The 18736-nt window shown below is 43.1% G+C and overlaps 1 protein-coding gene and 1 long non-coding RNA gene across 2 annotated transcripts; both read right to left on the bottom strand.

Annotated features, from left to right (window-relative positions):
• Nucleotides 1-1427: 1427 nt before the first annotated feature.
• Nucleotides 1428-10893, bottom strand: LOC113431757 (lysosomal acid glucosylceramidase-like). Its single transcript, XM_087943671.1, has 10 exons — nucleotides 10741-10893; nucleotides 10430-10621; nucleotides 10192-10341; nucleotides 7908-8044; nucleotides 6978-7150; nucleotides 4465-4705; nucleotides 4091-4315; nucleotides 2965-3128; nucleotides 2592-2717; nucleotides 1428-2227 (listed from the first exon to the last, which is right to left on the bottom strand). The coding sequence occupies exons 1-10, from the start codon at nucleotides 10802-10804 to the stop codon at nucleotides 2119-2121; spliced, it is 1581 nt and encodes a 526-aa protein (XP_087799797.1). The 5' UTR covers nucleotides 10805-10893; the 3' UTR covers nucleotides 1428-2118.
• A 3151-nt stretch (nucleotides 10894-14044) lies between these two features.
• Nucleotides 14045-16341, bottom strand: LOC148129529 (uncharacterized). The gene is made up of 2 exons (XR_015745365.1): nucleotides 15021-16341; nucleotides 14045-14850 (listed from the first exon to the last, which is right to left on the bottom strand). It is a non-coding gene; the product is annotated as an uncharacterized LOC148129529 (long non-coding RNA).
• Between the last annotated feature and the right edge of the window lie 2395 nt (nucleotides 16342-18736).

The following is an 18736-nucleotide window of genomic DNA, read 5'->3' as shown; positions in this document are numbered from 1 at the left end:
CGGTGCAAAACAACAGCATGAGTTGTTGGGAAGAGATGCCAACAAAATTAAACTTTATTAGCTAACTCCTTACCAAAAACCTTGTTAGAAAATCCTGAAAACTCTGGCATCAGTTAGGCCATTAATTCATGAAATCATCCAACAAGTTCATTAATTAGGGCAGCCCAGGTGGAAATGTTTTGAGGTAGCCCTTTACAACAGTGGTGGGATTCAAAAAATGTTTACTACCACTTCTAGCAATGCTGTGTTTTGAACGCCCCTCCTATATACTATTCCCCCCAGCTGCAGCCAGTGAGGGGGATCATGGCCGCTTCCTCTCCCATAAGCCACTTTGTTCCCTTCTCTGTTCCTCCCTGCATGTCCTAGGATGCAGAGGGGATGGGCCTGGTTCTTCCTCTGCCCTTCCCCAGCCTCCTCCACAACCTCAGGAGCCACACCTTCACTCCCTGTCAGCTGCTCCTCCGCTCCATCGGAGTCCAACTCTACCAAGAGCATGACAACTGGGAAGGGAAGAACGCAGTCAGCGATGTTGGGCATGCGCGATAAGGACTGGCTGGGCAGGGAAGGGAGGGGCGACTGGGTCGGAGGCGTGGCCAGCCAGAAGTTACTACCAGTTCGGCGACCCATGCCAAATCCTTGTTACCGGTTTGTGCATACCGGTGCGAACCGGCTGAATACCACCACTGCTTTGCAATAATATGATAATGATCCAATTAAACAAGTGGTTCAAAGCTAATCTAAGATGTTGGCAGAAAACCCTCTTAAATTATTATTAACATTACTGTTAATTATTAAGATATGGCAAGAGTCAAATGTACGTGTAGCAGACAACTTTATCAAGGATCAGCCAGTGCCTGTGAGGTTAAGGATGAGGTTGTTGATGTTTTAAGGATATTTTCTACATGTGGACTAGCAACTTTTTGCAAGCGTCCCCTGCAGGCCAAAGAATATAACAATTTTTGTTTTTCTTTTCGGGCCTTCAAATTAGTCTTGACTCTGTTGCAATTAAGTGACTTACTTTATGACCATGACTTATTTTTATGATCTTTGTGCCAGGAGGGCTAAGCCAATTACCACCATTGCTAAGAGGATCATGCGGTTGTTAAAATGAATCTGGCTTCAAATGGTTACAAATGGGGATCACATGACTCTGGGATGCTGCAGCCGCATAAAAGACATGCTGGTTGATAACTGCCCATGTTGTAATCACGGATATACTGCGATGGTTGTAAGTGTGAGGACACACACAGACACACAGTTGTTAGGTCAGGAAAGCCAAAATTTACTCAAGGTTGAGCAGATAGCAGCAGACAAGGAAAAAAATAGCAATCAAGAAATTAAAGCTAGCCAAAGTATTTATTTATTTTATTTATTTATTTGATTTTTATTTATTTATTTATTTTTATTTATTTATTTGATTTGCCAATTGTTTACAAGATAATAAGTATAAGTGTATACATAGTTGTGAATACATGAAATGGGTACATATAAGAAAAATAAAAGAAGAATAAGAGAAACAATAGGACCGGGACGGTAGGCACGTTGGTGCGCTTATGCACGCCCCTTACAGACCTCTTAGGAAAGGGGTGAGGTCAATAGTAGACAGTCTAAAAGTAGTTTTGTTCTCAAAAGAAACACGCAGAAGAATAGTCAAAAACCAGTCCAAAGTTCAGAGAGCCAGGTCAGATTTGACAAACAGTCCAACGATCAGGGTTTCAGGAATCACAAGCATGACACACTAGAACAGGAGACCAGAAGAGGAATATGGTTCAGGAATATGGTGACCCCTTAAATCAAGCTGTGGCCAGCTGTCTTTAATTAAGATAGCTACTCCCTTGTTTGGCAAGGAGCCTCATTGAGCATCGTTGCTTTGCTCTCAGCTCTACGGTCCATGTCCAAGGGATTGGAGACTGAGCATCATCATTAGACTGCTCCAGGTGTTGTGATTGTGCCTGTGTTGTATCAACCAAGTTTGATGCCTCCTGAGGCTGACATTCCACTGGTTTAGCTGGAGCGGCTTCTTCAATGTGTGAGTTGTGGGCTGTGACACAAGGTCCCTTCTCTGCAGAGCCTGCTCTTCCTGAGCGAGTAGGGAATTACCTTCCCCGCCTCAGGACCTCAAAGGTGCCTCCTCCACAGGTAGGTTTGGATGGAGTAAGCTCTCGCGGAATCCTTAATGGAACCCACCTGATCGTCCGAGATAGTGAAAGAAATATTGACAGACCAACTGAAAAGAGAGGATAAATTCTGGTCAGAGGAAATGGTGAGAAACGTATGCTTACAGACTTAGAAGATACTATTAACATAGCCTTACAATAAAGTAGGATTAGCTTGTCTGCTTTTGTTTATTATTTGGAAGGCTGACAACTATTTTGCAAGTTTGGAAATGTAACTCTCTCACTGTTTGTTTTACAGACTGAGAAACTAGGAAAGGTTTCTTCCAAACTTCCTTCTCTGCCCATTATGCAGCTGCGGGCTACTCGGCCTCTTATCTAATTACTCCCTAGGAATCCTCTCTTCTTCCATCTCCCAAGCTTCACACCAGCCCACTATATTGCCAATTGGGGGTCCTCCAGACCCTCTCCACTTACTTGTTCAACACCACAACCACCGCGGTGCCATCGGGTCTCAGGAAAGCTGAGGTCTTTAACAGACAGCTGTCGAACAAGCAGTTGGAGGTGAGAGCGACTCGCACGGAGCCTTCCGGGATGAATTTGCTGGCCGGAAGAGAGAAGATGTTAGCCGATACCACTGGACCGAGGTCAGTTCGTGGACCTTAATCTAATTCACGAACCGTTAAATGTAAAACTGCCTCCTTCCCTCCGTTCCTTTCCTCGGCAGCCTGCAGAATTCCCTGCCACTGGACGAGCCCCTTCTATAGCATCTGTATTGTTGTTGTTGTTTTTTCTCTCTCTATTGCCACTTCCTCCACACCTTGCGAAACCGTCTCGGCTGAGTTTTTACCTGAAATGTGCCAGGTGATAGAACATGGGCTGTTTGTAGAATTCATCTTTGAGGGGGTTCACGATGATGGGGCTATCCACGGGGTTGTCCACCCAGTTGGGTCCCCCTTTCATGTCCACGGCCAAGTTCCAGTCAATCCACCCGGTGACAAAGTGGTTGAGATTCTGCAGAGACCAAAAGGATCAGTAGCTTTACTGGTTGCACTACAGCCCAACCCTCCTTCCCTTTGCATGCTGGGGGAAGAAAAAAAGGAAATTTCTGGGTTGAGGAAAATCCGAAAGAATCAAGCTACAGACTATGGTCTGTCTTGGACTCACGGAAAACTAGAACAGCAGAAGTTGTGAGTGAAGAAGAGATGGGATGACCATTTGTCTGAAATGGGGCAAGGTTTCCTGAATGAATGGGGGTTGGAATTGAAGACCTCCAAGGTCCCTTCCAACTGTTATTCTGCTATTCTTCCTTCCTTCCTTCCTTCCTTCCTTCCTTCCTTCCTTCCTTCCTTCCTTCCTTCCTTCCTTCCTTCCTTCCTTCCTTCCTTCTTCCTTCTTTCCTGAGCAGGGGTTAGACTTGAACACCTACAAGGTCCCTTCCAACTGTTATTCCGCTATTCTTCCTTCCTTCCTTCCTTCCTTCCTTCCTTCCTTCCTTCCTTCCTTCCTTCCTTCCTTCCTTCCTTCCTACCTACCTACCTACCTACCTACCTACCTACCTACCTACCTACCTTCCTTCCTGAGCAGGGGTTGGACTAGAAGACGTCCAACGTTCCTTCCAAATGTTATTCTGCTATCCCTCCTTCCTTCCTTCCTTCCTTCTTTCCATCCATCCATCCATCCTTTTTCCCCTCCTTCTTGAGCAGGGGGTTGGACGAGAAGATCTTCCAACTCTGTTATCCTTCCTTCCTTTTTTCCTTCCTTCCTTCCTTCCTTCTTGAGCAGGGGGTTGGTGGACTGTTATGCTCCAGCCCACCCCTTCTCTATGGCAAAATGTTGATTAACTGGCTGAGCTTCCCAGAGACTCTATGACAGCCTTGGAAGTCTGAGAACGGTATTTCGGTCACTTGTCCATTCCTGCCGCTCTTATTGTCAAAGAGATCAATTTGGGGGTCGTAGCCTGGGGGTCCCCTTACCGACAGGATACTTCTGCTGTAATAGGTGCCTCTTTCCCAGCTTCCCAGAGCAACCTTCACTTCCCAGTGCATAACACCATTGCAAGCTTCTGTGTAGAGCAGGAAGAAATTGGGGTACAGGTGATGGGTGACATCTAGAGTAAGTCCAGCTGGGGTGATCAAATCGGAGTACCAATGGATGCCAATGCCGGATACGTAAGCTGCCGCGGTACTATTGCCAATCACCTGTCGGGGGACGGAGGGAAGGAAGTAGAGCTTTGATACAGGCCATCCTCTCACTTATGCGCAACACGACTTGACCTTGAATCATTTTGTCATATAAGTCCAGGACTGCCCGTCGTAGGGTAGATACATCCTACAGTTCGAAGACCTACCTGGTTGGCCCAGTTTGGCAACTTATTCCTCTGGTCATCCAGGATGATCAGGTGAACATCTGAGTGGCAGCTGGCCGCGAGGGCGGGGCCCAAGTCCTTAATGATGAAGTCGCGTTGGTGTTGCGGTGAGAAGAAATTAACTGGAAAGTTTTTAATGATTATCAAAATGAAGGAGTTTGGTTCATTCTGAGAGCTTAACGCCCAGAAAGTAATATTATTTTTAGCGTACTCATCTAGGAACCTAGATGCAAAGACAGAACGTTGCAATAATGTTCGTTTAGCATGCGGTATCTATGCCCGGAAAACAAAACCCAAATATTTCAAACCCCTTGTATTTATGAAAATCTCTATTTCCCAACTCTCTGGCTGATCGAAACGCGTGTATTCCATCAGAATCGGCAAAGCGATAGAAATAAATCCATGTTTGAGTTAAATATGCCAGGTTTAGCTTCCAATTTGGCTTAAAAGAACTGGAGAAATGGGTGGACTTCGACTCCCAGAATTCCCCCAGGCAGGATCTGTCATTGACTTTTGAGTCATTGACTACTACAATGTCCTACCAGTCAATGGCTACTTCAGCTTCAGCCGCAACAACACAAGAGCACACAACAGATACAAACTCAATGTTAACCGCTCCAAACTTGATTGCAGAAAGTACGACTTCAGCAACAGAGTGGTCAATGCCTGGAATGCACTACCTGACTCTGTTGTTGCATCCTCAAACCCTCCCACTCCTTTAACCTCAAACTAACCACTATTGACCTCACCCCATTCCTAAGAGGTCTGTAAGGGGTGTGCATAAGTGCACCATCGTGTCTACTGTCCCTGTCCTATTGTCCCCATTTATTCGTACCTATTTCCTGTATTCTTACTCATGTTTATACTTATACCTATTATCTTGTAAGCGATTGACAAATCAAATAAATAGATAAAATTTTTAAAAAAGGAAGGAAGGGGGTGGAAGGAGAGAAAAGAAGGGAGGGAGCAGGAGGAAGGAAGGAAAGGAAAGGAACTCATGTTTATACTTATACCTATTATCTTGTGAGCGATTGACAAATCAAATAAATAAATAAAATAAAAAATATAGGAAGGAAGGAAAGAAGGAAGGAAGGGGAAGGAAGGAAGGAGAGAAAATAACGGAGGGATGAGAGGAAAGAAGAGATGGAGTGGGAGGAAGGAAGGAAAGAAGAAAGGAAGGGGGAAGGAAGGAGAACAGGGAGGGAGAAGAGAAAAGAAGGGAGGGAGCAGGAAGAAAGAAGGAAGGGAAGGAGAAATACCCATTCCTAAGAGGTTTGTAAGGGTGGGGTGCATAAGTGCACCATCATGCCAACCGTCCCCGTCTTATTGTCCCTATTTATTCGTACCTATTTCCTGTATTCTTATTCATGTTTATACTTACACCTATTATTTTATTTATTTATTTATTTATTTATTTGATTTGCCAATTGTTTACAAGATAATAAGTATAAGTGTATACATAGTTGTGAATACATGAAATGGGTACATATAAGAAAAATAAAAGAAGAATAAGAGAAACAATAGGACAGGGACGGTAGGCACGTTGGTGCGCTTATGCACGCCCCCTACAGACCTCTTAGGAAAGGGGTGAGGTCAATAGTAGACAGACTAAGGTTAAAGTTTTTGGGGTTTGGGGAAGAAACTACAGAGTCGGGTAGAGTATTCCAGACATTGACCACTCTATTGCTGAAGTCGTATTTCCTGCAATCGAGTTTGGTGCGGTTAACTTTGAGTTTGTATCTATTGTGTGTTCTTGTGTTGTTATGGTTGAAGCTGAAGTATTCATTGACAGGTAGGACATTGCAATGTATGATTTTATATACCATGCTTAAATCAGACCGAAGACGGCGTAATTCAAGGTTTTCTAGTTCTAGAATTTCAAGTCTGGTGGCATAAGGTATTCTACAACGAGTAGAGGAGTGGAGAACTCTTCTTGTGAAATATTTCTGGACTTTCTCAATTGTGCTAATATCAGATACGTAATGTGGGTTCCAGACTGATGAACTGTATTCGAGTATTGGTCTAGCAAATGTTTTGTATGCTCTGGTTAGTAGTGTGATATTACCAGAGAAAAAGCTACGTAGGATTAGGTTAACAACTCTTAATGCCTTTTTGGCTATGTAGTTGCAGTGGGCTCTAGCACTTAGATCATTAGAGGTGAGTATTCCAAGGTCCTTTACAGAGCTTGGGTCATCAACAAGATCTTGACTATTCAGCTTGTATTTTATTTTCTGTTTTTTTTTTTGCCAATATGTAAGACAGAGCATTTATTTGTTACCTTGTAAGCGATTGACAAATCAAATCAAATCAAATCAAATCCCTGACACAGGGATTTTCAAGAACATCTGTGAGAGGGGTCAGATCATGATTTGGGGTGGAGTTTAAGAAGGGGTGGAGCCACAAAGTGGGTGGAGCGTAGTTAGGGGAGGAGCCTGCTAAATTCAGAGTTTTGGAAGAAACTCCTAGGCACCATGAGATTGAAAAAGCGTTATTACCTGATAAAATAGCGAGCCCAGGTCTTGTGGTAGCGGTCACCTGGATTGCCCTTTATCCTGGATTGGCCGTAAACCCTGTCGTTGACCCTTAGCCAGCCAGGACTGGTCCAGGGGCTGCCAACCAGGGAGAGGGGTCTCTTGGTGATGGCCATGATACGATGGAGCAAGGGGATCTGTGGAGAGAGACACCAGCTGTCTCCGGGGAATGGCCAGATCAACGCTCCACAAGAACATCCACACCATCTCCTTGTGGGTTTGTTGACTTCGACCATGTTGATCCCAGAGCTCTGTCGATAGTCCTCACGTTATGACCACCATGGAGCCTGCCCATTATGGTCGTTAAGTTGTAGCAGTTGTAAAACGGTTACCGACCCAACCGATCGACATTTTTCAGCTTGGTTTGGGGCGCTCACATTTCCCCAATAGAAACTGGGATTGAATCTGTCCGCGTGTTGTGAGAAGAAAGAATTTATCACTTTGTCTTCAGCATTCTTCAACATAGTGACTAAATTAGTAGACCAGAGAAATACTGTGGACATAATAAACTTAGATTTCAGCAAGGCATTCGACAAAGTAGACCACAACCTACTTCTTGGTAAGCTAGAAAAAAAGTGGAATAGACAGCACCACCACCAGATGGATTTGCAACTGGCTGACAAACCGTACTCAACAAGTAGTCCTTAATGGGTCTAAGTCTGCATGGAGGGAAGTAAGCACTGGGGTCCCACAAGGTTCCTTCTAGCACTGATAATGTTACCTAGTTGGGTCATGAAATGTCTGCAAGGAAACCACCAAGCTCAGAGAGCGCCAAGGAGCCCACCGCTCAAATTAGCACACAGGGAGAACATCCTTTCAGCTGCAAAGCAGAAACCACCTGCGACCCAACCTGGAAGCCCCTTGTGGGTGTGCGTTCAGTCCAGCCGAACTCACCCTAACTTTGGTGTCTTCGGGGGCCAGCTCGAAACACTTGAGTTCGAAGTCATCCACGCAATGGTCGTCGTAACTGTACGGCCGCGTGGAAAAGTCGGAGCAACCAATGGGCCAACGCAGCAAATTGTACTCACTTCCTGCAGAAGCGGAGAGAGAGAGAAAGGAAAAAAATTCTGGTCTTCTAATTTTCACAATCAGAAAAAGAAGAAAAAAAGGATATAAAACTTACGTCCACCAAAAGAATAATAATAATGCCATCGATACTCTCTCATCAAACTGGAAAAGTGTAGAGGTTTCCACTGATGCGAAAGTGATCCGGAAAATATTAGAATGGGTAAGAAATGAACAGGCTAACACTTGCAATTAAAGAGAAGGAACAAACCAAATACTATTTGATATGGGAATTGTTTTAATCGATGGCTTAGAAATATGGGAATTAGAAATTAAAAAAAGATGAGTGAAATATAAAAAACATGCTAACAGAACCAAATGTGGTAAGATAGGGATTGTTATACTAATTAGACATATCGTGTGTATCAGTATTAAGTAAGGATAGAGAATCAATACGAATACAATATGTGTAAACTGTATTTGTTATTGCACAAGATATTGGTACCCAGACAACACACTGTTTAAAGGGAAGGTGGATTGTTTGTTTTAAAATAAAATAAAATAAAAATAAAAATATAGTTCTTTATCAGAGGTCATCTTATTCCTTCTCCTTCCCCTTGTTTTTTTTCCCTTTTTTATTAAATTTTTATTAAACATAACAATCGAAAACATTGAACGTGGTGAAGTGGTTTTGACTTTTGGTCTGTATGAGTATATACATTCCTATATACATTAGTTTTTATCTATACACCTATATACATTTATTCATACCTACATTACATCCTCCAAGATCCTTAGTCTTATTTTCATCTCATACTCTAATTTACCCTCTCAATAATTTTTTTTCCATCTTAAGTCCTTTCTGTCCCCACCAGTGGTAAAATCTATTCCAAATTGTATAATATTCCGATTTGTCCTTATTTTTCATCTCTAAGGTTAGCCTATCCATTTCAGCGCATATCAGAATTGTATTACTTCATCCTCACTCGGTATTTCTTTCTCCTTCCATTTCTGGGCAAATCCCATTCTTGCTGCAGTGATAACATGCATTATCAAATAAAGCTCATCCTTATTGTATTTTTGGGGTATAATTCCCAATAAAAAGCATTCTGATCTATTTTAAATCCCAGCATTTCTTCCAGCCACTTCCCTGTCCTATGCCAGAACTATTGTGCATTTTTACAGCTCCACCAAGCATGATAGTATGTTGGAATTCCGTTGAGCAATTCCAACATTTTTGGGATTAACTTTTATACATCTTAGCCAGTCTGACTGGGGAGAGATACCCTCGATAAAACATTTTCAGTAAGTTCTCCTTCTATGCTTTTTTTTCTTTCATGCTATGCCGTTCAGTCAACCGGTTCTCACTGAAACATATTTTCACCGAAGTGTTCGCTTCCTCCAATAGGTGGAGCATTCCGCGGATAAATCAAGTCAATTAAAAATGAAAAAACACAAACGGTATGAATGGGTAGAGAATAGATATAAGAAATGAGATTAAAATGTAAGAGACCGTAAGAGAAAATGATGTGTAGATATGTAAAATATGTAAGTATATAAGATAGAACTAATTATAAAGATAACAATTATTGGCAGATGTATATTAAATGTATTAGGATTTACAGTAGTAGAAGATAATAATACTTGTAGATGTCAAAAGGCTGTTGAAAATGTGAATATGATTTGAATTGTATTGGTGGAAAACGCAATAAAAATTTATTTAAAAAAGAAAAAGTAAAAGCAGAACTTCTTTTTATTTTTCTTATATGCATCCATCCAGTTGTATTCATAACTATGTTTATACTTATACCTGTTATCTTACCATCGCTTGACAAAAATAAATAAAATAAATTTACCTTGCATTTTTCCCACCCTCATCAAAAGCTGGTGCATAAAGTCAGTAAAACAGGACTTAAAAAAAAAAAAAAACAGAATACTTTCTGGATTGTTCAGACGGTATGCCTAAAAGAGATTGCTATTCTTGCTTTTAAAACGCAGCGTAACCCTGCCGGAATTTAATCCTTGCTTTGAGAAAGATAGTGTCAACTCGTAAAGCATTCCTATGCCTGTTTTTGAGTTGCCATAAACAAGGGGGGTGGGAGGAAGAGCCTCAGGACGCTAGCTTTCCTTGAGCTGCTAGCTTTCATCAAGCGGTCCTTCCCAATTTTCTCACCTTCTTCCGAGAAGTAAGAGCGGAGGAGTTGGTTTTGGGTTGCGTAAGACAACTTCAGGATGTTGATGGCCGCAGCGTCGGTGAATGCCCCTCCAAAGCCTTTGATGTATTGGTACTGAACGAAAGGATTGTAGGTGTAGAAAATTCCACCTGAAAGGATTTACAGAACGGACGTCACAACAGAGTGCGAAGGGACCCTTGTAGGTCATCTAGCCCAACCCCACTCCCCCAGGTTTACCTGAAGCTCCTGAGGTGGCGTCTGTTTGCCCTTCGCTCCGCTCCAAGCGTTGGCCGTCCCTGCTGGTTGTGTACTTGACATAGTAGCCGACGTCAGGGAGGGAGACCGGATCCACCGTGTCGCAGTAGGTTGCGTTGCAAACGCACACCATGGCATTCGCGCCAACGAATTTAGGGCTACAGGGCTGGCTTGCTAAAATGGAAACGGGGGGGAATAAGTGAATACAGTCCCTCCCACCAGCAGAATGAAGCCCCACCCACTTTTCCTTCCAGCTCCACCCACCAAAGGCATCCCCAAGGCTCCCCACTGACCTCTGGCCTCGACCATCCCTTGGAAGATGAAGAACAGCACCCCGAAAGTGCCCCGTGTCTGCATAGCAGCCCTGAAGCGTCAGCCTCCCAATTCCAGAGAGATTTACCTGCAAGGGGTGTGGGACAGGATGCATTTTTAATTCTGGGCATTATTTGCAAAGGTGTTGATTTATTCACTCACACAGGGTGTTTGCAGCCCAAATTCCTCAATCCAGCCCCCTTGCGAGACGCAGCCCACCCACCCCCTACAATCTCCACTGATTCGTCTGCTTTAAGGCTGGAGTCCAACGCAGAGCAAACACGACCGATTTAATCTGCCAGGTGTTCAGCTTATGCGTCACAGTGATCTTGGAGGTGGACTTCGGCACCTAATCAATAGAATAGAATAAGGAGTGGAGTGGAGTGGAGTGGAGTAGAGTAGAGTAGAGTAGAGTAGAGTAGAGTAGAGTAGAATAGAATAGAATAGAATAGAATAGAATAGAATAGAATAGAATAGAATAGAATAGAATAGAATAATAGGATAGGAGAATTAATAGAATAGAATGGAAATAGAATAGAATAGAATAGAATAGAATAGAATAGAATAGAATAGAATAGAATAGAATAGAATAGAATAGAATAATAGGATAGGAGAATTAATAGAATAGAATAGAAATAGAATAAAAATAGAATAGAATAGAATAGAATAGAATAGAATAGAATAGAATAGAATAGAATAGAATAGAATAGAATAGAATAGAATAGAATAATAGGATAGGAGAATTAATAGAATAGAATAGAAATAGAATAAAAATAGAATAGAATAGAATAGAATAGAATAGAATAGAATAGAATAGAATAGAATAGAATAGAGAATAGAATAGAATAGAATAGAATAGAACAGAATAGAATAATAGGATAGGAGAATTAATAGAATAGAATAGAAATAGAATAAAAATAGAATAGAATAGAATGGAAGAAAAGAATAGAATAGAATAGAATAGAATAGAATAGAATAGAATAGAATAGAATAGAATAGGAGAATAGAATAGAATAGAATAGAATAGAACAGAATAGAATAATAGGATAGGAGAATTAATAGAATAGAATAGAAATAGAATAAAAATAGAATAGAATAGAATGGAAGAAAAGAATAGAATAGAATAGAATAGAATAGAATAGAATAGAATAGAATAGAATAGAATGATAGGATCAGAGAATTAATAGAATGGAATGGAATGGAATGATAAGATAGAATTAATAGAATAAAATAGAATAGAATAGAATAATAGGATCAGATTGGAGAATGAGAAGAGAAGAGAAGAGAAGAGAAGAGAAGAGAAGAGAAGAGAAGAGAAGAGAAGAGTAATTGACTTGGAAGGGAACTTAGAGGCAGCTGGCTTGATTCTTTCCTTGGTTAGTTTCCACCTGTTGCTTCTTGTCCTGCCTTCTGGTGCTTTGGAGAAAAGCTGGACTTCCTCTTCTTTGGGGCAGCCCCTCAAATATTGCCCTATTGGAAAGGCTGCTGTCGTGTCATCCCCTCATCCTTCTTATTAAACTAGACGCACCCAATTCCTTCCACCGTTCTTCGTCCGTTCTCATTCTCCAGTCCGCTAATCCTCTTTGTTGCTCTTCTCTGAACTCTTTCCAAAGCCTCAAAGCCTCAAAGCCTTTTTTATACATCGTGGCGACCAAAACTGGATGGAATAACCCAGGTGTGGCCTCCACCAAGGCATTATAAAGGGCTACTAACACTTCGTGGGGCTTTATATATAAATCCAGGGAGCTCTAACGTCAGCCCAGCCACAGCCACACAGCAAGCAGGCAGGTACAATAATCACAACCCGACTGTAAATGTCCTCTGCAGCCGTGGTGGGATTCCAAATTTTTTTTTTTGCTACCGGTTCTCTGGGCGTTGCTTGGTGGGCGTGGTTCGGTTTGGTGAGTGTGGCTTGGTGAGTGTGGCATGCTTGGTGGGCGTAGCTTGGTGGGCGTGGCAGGGGAAGGTTACTGCAAAATCCCCCTTCCCTTCCCTCCCCACCCCACTAACCTGCTTTCCAGCTCTGTTCTCCTGTGCAGGGCAACCAAAGGAGACCCAGCCAATCAGGTGGGACTCAATGGGAGGCAGGGAAGAAGTGGGGTTGGTGGGGCCAGTCAGAGGTGGGATTGGCCAGGTCTCCAAACTACTCAAAATTTCCACTACCGTTTCTCTAGAACCGGTCCGATCCGGCTGAATGCCACCTCTGGTTCCTTCCCTTTGTTCCTCTCTTCCTTCCCCTTCCATTCCTCTCTTCCTTCCCCTTTTTTTCTCTCTTCCTTCCCCCTTTTTTCCTCTTTTCCTTCCCCTTTTGTTCCTCTCTTCCATCCCTTTTCTTCCCCTCTTCCTTCCCCTTTCCTTCCTCTCTTCCTTCCCCTTTCCTTCCTCTCTTCCACCCCTTTCCTCCCTCTTCTCTCTTCCTTCCCCTTTCCTTCCTCTCTTCCTTCCTTTTTCCTCTTTTCCTTCCTTTTGTTCCTCTCTTCCATCCCTTTTCTTCCTCTCTTCCTTCCCCTTTCCTTCCTCTCTTTCCTTCCCCTTTCCTTCCACTCTTCCACCCCTTTCCTTCCTCTCTTCCTTCCCCTTCCTTCCTCTTCCTCTTCCTTCCTCCCTTCCCCTTTTTCTTCTTCCTCTCTTCCTTCCCCTTTTGTTCCTCTCTTCCATCCCTTTTGTTCCTCTCTTCCTTCCCCTTTCCTTCCCCCTCCTTTCTCTCTTCCTTCCCCTTTCCTTCCTCTCTTTCTTCCCCTTTCCTTCCTCTCTTTCTTCCCCTTTTGTTCCTCTCTTCCTTCCAGTGGTGGGATTCAAAATTTTTTACTACCAGTTCTCTGGGCATGGCGTGGTGAGCGTGGCAAGGGAAGGATACTGCATAATCCCCCTTCCCTTCCCTCCCCACCCCACTAACCTGCTTTCCAGCTCTCTTCCCCTGTTTCAAGGCAACCAAAGAAGACCCAGCCAACCAGCTTGGACTCAATGGGTGGCAGAGAATAGATGGGGTTGGCAGAGCCAGTCGGAGGTGGGATTGGCTGGTTCTCCCAACTACTCAAAATTTCCACTACCAGTTTTCTAGAACCGGTCCAAACCGGCTGAATACCATCTGTGCTCTGCAGGTGCCCAATTAAAAAAACAACAACAAGTGTCCAATTTCTGGCAATCTGTGGGGCAAAGCTCTTGCATGCTCCCCACAAGCATCTTGGACAATTATCACCCTTCTACCTCCCCTCCCTCGGGCTTATCAGGCTGGTGCTGAACCCAGAAACAGGATTAGGCAGATCTGAATAAATATATGGTGGATTAAAGTATAACAATTATATTTATTACAGTAGGTGGAGAGCCAAATTCACTCAGCAACTTAAACAACTGCCATTGATTCGCTCAACAAATATGGCAAGGAAGGTTGTTAAAAGGGGAAAAACATCCGTTAACAAATGTCTCACTTAGCAACAGGAATTTTGCTCCGTCGTAGTTGTACTTTGAGGACGTACTGGTTTTGGTATCAACTGCAGCCAACCCCATTCCTCCTGCGTCATTTCCCCCAGTTCAGAAATCTCCCCTCCAAAATATTCAGCCAAACAGCCTCCTTGCAATCTGCAACAAAAAGTCCTTCTGATGCTCGTAAAAAAGAAACCAAGATATTTTTAAAATGTTGGTGCGTTTTTACACCACAATCGATTCGTCGGGCAGCTTTCCTGATGGATTTATATGACGGTTTAGCCTTCAAGTCGAAAAAGTCCAAACTTCCGTACAAAACATTCCTACCCCCCTATTCTCCAATCCTAAAATCATTTTATCCCACATTCCCACAATCCTGAAATACTTTTTCCCCAATCTGCAATCCTGGTCACACTTTTCTTCATTCTGCAATCTTGAAATATACCTTTTCTCTCATTTGCAACCTGAAATCACATTTTTTTTTTCCAATTCTGAAATCACTTTTCCTCGTTCTGCAATCTTGAAATATACTTTTCCCCTAATTTGCAACCTGAAATCACATTTTTTTTCCAATTCTGAAATCACGTTTCCCCGTTCTGCAATCTTGAAATATACTTTTCCCCTAATTTGCAACCTGAAATCACATTTTTTTTCCAATTCTGAAATCACTTTTCCTCGTTCTGCAATCTTGAAATATACTTTTCCCCTAATTTGCAACCTGAAATCACATTTTTTTTCCAATTCTGAAATCACGTTTCCCCGTTCTGCAATCTTGAAATATACTTTTCCCCTAATTTGCAACCTGAAACCAAAAATTTTTTTCCAATTCTGAAATCACTTTTCCCCGTTCTGCAATCTTGACATCACTTCCAATTCTACGATTCTGAAACTACCACTATTCCCACCCTTATCAAACACATATTTGTATGTTATATTCCCACCTGTCAACTCCTTTATTTCAGCGCTTCTAAAGCTGATGTTGCTTTCCAGGAAGAACAGAGTAAAGAATGAGGAGATCTCAGCTACTGACTCAACACCTGTATGCTGGGAAGGAAGCCAGGTAACTTTGGCAGCAAAATTTACAAGGTTTGTCTAATATGAGAATTGGAAGAGCTGCCTGGCTTGGCAAGAAACTCCCTTCAAATGACAATTCATCACCTTCATTTAACGAGCCCATAATCTCTTGCAGGGTGGAGTCGGGACAATTGAATGGAGCTAGCGGTGTGTTTTACTGGCCAGATGCCTTTCCTGTCACCAGTGTGGAGTTTTGTTCTGCAGATATACTGTATTCTCAGAGTGCCCAGATCTACCTCTACCTAGGATCAAACTCACATCCTTCTGATTGTGAGGCGAGAGCTTCATCTCTAGGCCACCGCATCACTCCTTCCAGCAGGCTTTAAGACTTCAAATTCCCAGAACTTCCTAGCCAACATTCATTTCACCCAACGCCACCGCTTGGAGACAGGTTGTACTTAATACGCCTCATTTGGGGAACCAGTCTATTTTCAGCACCTATCCGTTTGCTTTGCATGCCACTGAATCCTTGGCTTAGTCCTTATGAAATCCAGCTATTTTATTTTATGTATTTATTTATTTTTGCATCTATCTTTGAGCAGATAGCTCCTGTAGGCCAGACAAGGAATAATGGATAGAAACTGAACCAGGAGAGATTTAACCTGGAAATAAGGAGGAATTTTCTGACAGTGAGAACAATCAACCCAAGGAACAGAAGTTGCCCTCGGAAGTTGTGGGAGCTTCATCACTTGAGACCTTCAAGAAGAGACTGGACTGCCATTTGTCAGAAATGGTGTAGGGTCTCCCGCTTGGGCGGGGGGTTGGACTAGATGACCTACAAGGTCCCTGCCAACTCTGATTATCTGTATCTGTAAACTTGGCAACTTTAAGATGGGTGGATTTCAACTAGACTTCTCCAACCAACATGCTGGTCAGGAGAATTCTGGAACTTGAAACCTACCCATCTTAAAAGTTGCCAAACTTGAAAAGCACTGAAGATCTGAAGGTCAATTAATTTTGTTTTGCTTCAGCAAATCCGAATTGTGATGAACTCTTCAGACAGCTGTTATTACTTCTGTTCTTCAAGGAAGTGCAGAATGTTCCTTCAAAATAACTTTGCAAACTATTTTAAACCAGCATTATTATTTTTTTTCCCTTTCAATTTCAAAGGCTGCCAAATCCAGGTTGGGTTGGAACGGTTAATTTGTGAAAATGGAAACCAAGTGTTTCACTCAGAAATGTATAGCTTAGATCTTTATTAAACGTACGGCAATTTGCAACTGACGCTGAAGACAAAATGTCCATTTGCTCCTCAAGTGGCCTCAACTTCTGGCATGTAAAAAAATTATCCCCAACTTTTGAAAAACACATTTTGCAAACTGAACAAGAAGCGTTTCTCTCGACCTTCCTTCTCCGAATTCGGTGTGTGGGGGGGAAATTACAAAGATGGTTTGAAAAAAAATAAAAAATAAATTTAGGATATAATTCATGAACGTAATCACATATTTAGGAGGTTTGGTTGTCTTTCTTTCTTTCTTTCTTTTTTGATAACACAGGATTCATTTGCAGTTGTCTCGTTCAAGTCCCAGCCTTGTGTCAGAAGCGGTCCGAATTTGAATATTGTTGTGGCCAATGCAATGGTATGTCGGAGGAGGAGGAGGAGGTGTGGGAATCAGAATCAGCACCAGGGCAACCTTGGAGTTCCGAGGGGGAAGAGGGAATCAAGCAGAGAGACAGAGAGAAAGAGAGAGGAGAGACAGAGAGGAGAGGAGAGAGAGAGAGGAGAGAGAAAGGGGAGAAAGGAGAGAAAGAGAGGAGAGAGAGAGAAGAGAGAGAAAGGAGAGAGAAGAGAGAAAGAAAAGAGAGAGAAAGGGGAGAAAGGAGAGAAAGAGAGGAGAGAGAGAGAAGAGAGAGGAGAGAGAGAGAAGAGAGAGGAGAGAGAGAGGAGAGGGAGAGGAGAGAAGAGAGAGAGAAGAGAGAAAGAGAAGAGAGAGAAAGGGGAGAAAGGGAGAGAGAAGAGAGGAGAGAGAGAGGAGAGAGAGAGAGAAAGAGAAGAGAAAGGAGAGAGAGAGAAAGGAGAAGAGAGAAAGAGAGGAGAGGGAGAGGAGAGAGGAGAGAGGAGAGGAGAGAGAGGAGAGAGAAAGGAGAGAGAAGAGAGAAAGAGGAGAGAGGACAGAGAGAGGAGAGAGAGAAAGAAAAGAGAGAGAAAGGGGAGAAAGAGAGGAGAGAGAGAGAAGAGAAAGAGAGAGGGAGAGGGAGAGGAGAGAAGAGAGAAGAGAGAGAGAAGAGAGAGAGAGGAGAGAAAGGAGAGAGAGAAGAGAGCAAGAGAGAGAAAGAGAAGAGAGAGAAAGGGGAGAAAGGAGAGAGAGAAGAGAGGAGAGAGAGAGGAGAGAGAGAGAGAGAGAGAGAGAAGAGAAAGGAGAGAGAGAAAGGAGAGAGAAGAGAGAAAGAGAGGAGAGAGAGGAGAGAGAGAAGAGAGAGAGAAAAAGAGAGGAGAGAGAGAGAAGAAAGAGAAAGAGAAGAGAGGGAGAGGAGAGAAGAGAGAGAGAAAAGAGAGAGAGAGAGAAAGAAGAGAGAGAGAGTCTGGGCCATCCATCAACCTCAAATGGAGAGTCAACAGCCGCCAGGTCTGGAGGTGGCTGATGAGGAAGAGGAGGAATAGCTGAGTAAAGTGCCTGATGCGCAGAGAGGAGAGGAGAGAGCAGTGGAAATCTATGGGCCGGTCCTTGGGACGGAAGAGCTACTGCTGCTAACGAAACCCCACCCTATCTCTGGGGATAAAAGGCAGAGGGCGGAGTTGAATAGATGTGGCAGACAACGATTCACCTTCCGGACAGACGGACTTGTTAGCCTGCGAGAGAAATTTTTTTGCTGGGGGTTGCCGGCGCTCCGAATAAAGGAATCTTTTGACTTCACGTCAGAGGGTTTGTCGTGTTTTGGGGAGCTGGCTCAGAACAAGGACAGTAAAAATAATGCCATCAATTACTGCAGCATCCCCATAGTCACATGATCAAAACTCCCAGGCTTGGCTACTGACTCACATTTATGATGGTGATGTGATCCCTTGTGGAGACCTGACCAGCAAAGGCGATGGGGGTGGGGGGGTGGGGGGGGGGAAGCCAGATTCATTTAACAACCATGTTGCTAAGTTAAACCACTGCAGCGATTCACTTAACAAACCATGGCAAGAACAGTCGTAAAACGGGGCAAAAGTCACTCCACAAACACCTCACTTAGCCGTGGAAATCGAAAGCTCAGTTGTGGTTGTAGGTAGAGGGTGACCTGTATAGGATCTCCTGCTCAAGCAGAGGGTTGGACTAGAAGACCTCCAAGGTCCCTTCCAACTCAAGTTATCCCATTTGAAATCTTTGGCATACTTTGCTCGAATTGTCCAAAACCCTTTTCAACATTTTAGATGTCAGCATGGCTCGGAACTGCTGACATCCCGCGAGCAGACTTTTAGCACTATCAAACCTTCACATCTGGCTATCCCAGGTCCTTGGAAAGGACTCAAGCGTGTACAAAAATGCCAAATCCAGT

Source organism: Notechis scutatus, chromosome 14 (assembly GCF_049901735.1).
Source record: "Notechis scutatus isolate UNSWTSFEM ecotype Mainland chromosome 14, rNotScu1.2, whole genome shotgun sequence".
NCBI lineage: Eukaryota > Metazoa > Chordata > Lepidosauria > Squamata > Elapidae > Notechis > Notechis scutatus.
The sequence above is the reverse complement of the archived record's forward strand: the minus strand, read 5'-3'. Positions and strand labels throughout refer to the sequence as shown.

Bases quoted from the DNA above. Each gene is read 5' to 3' on its own strand.
- LOC113431757 (XM_087943671.1), bottom strand. From the start codon at position 10,804: ATGCAGACACGGGGCACTTTCGGGGTGCTGTTCTTCATCTTCCAAGGG. The intron at 7,151-7,907 runs GTGAGTTCGGCT...CTCTCTCCACAG, and splicing joins CCGAAGACACCAAAGTTAGG to ATCCCCTTGCTCCATCGTAT. The intron at 2,228-2,591 runs GTAAGTGGAGAG...CTCTCTTTTCAG, and splicing joins GTGGTTGTGGTGTTGAACAA to TTGGTCTGTCAATATTTCTT.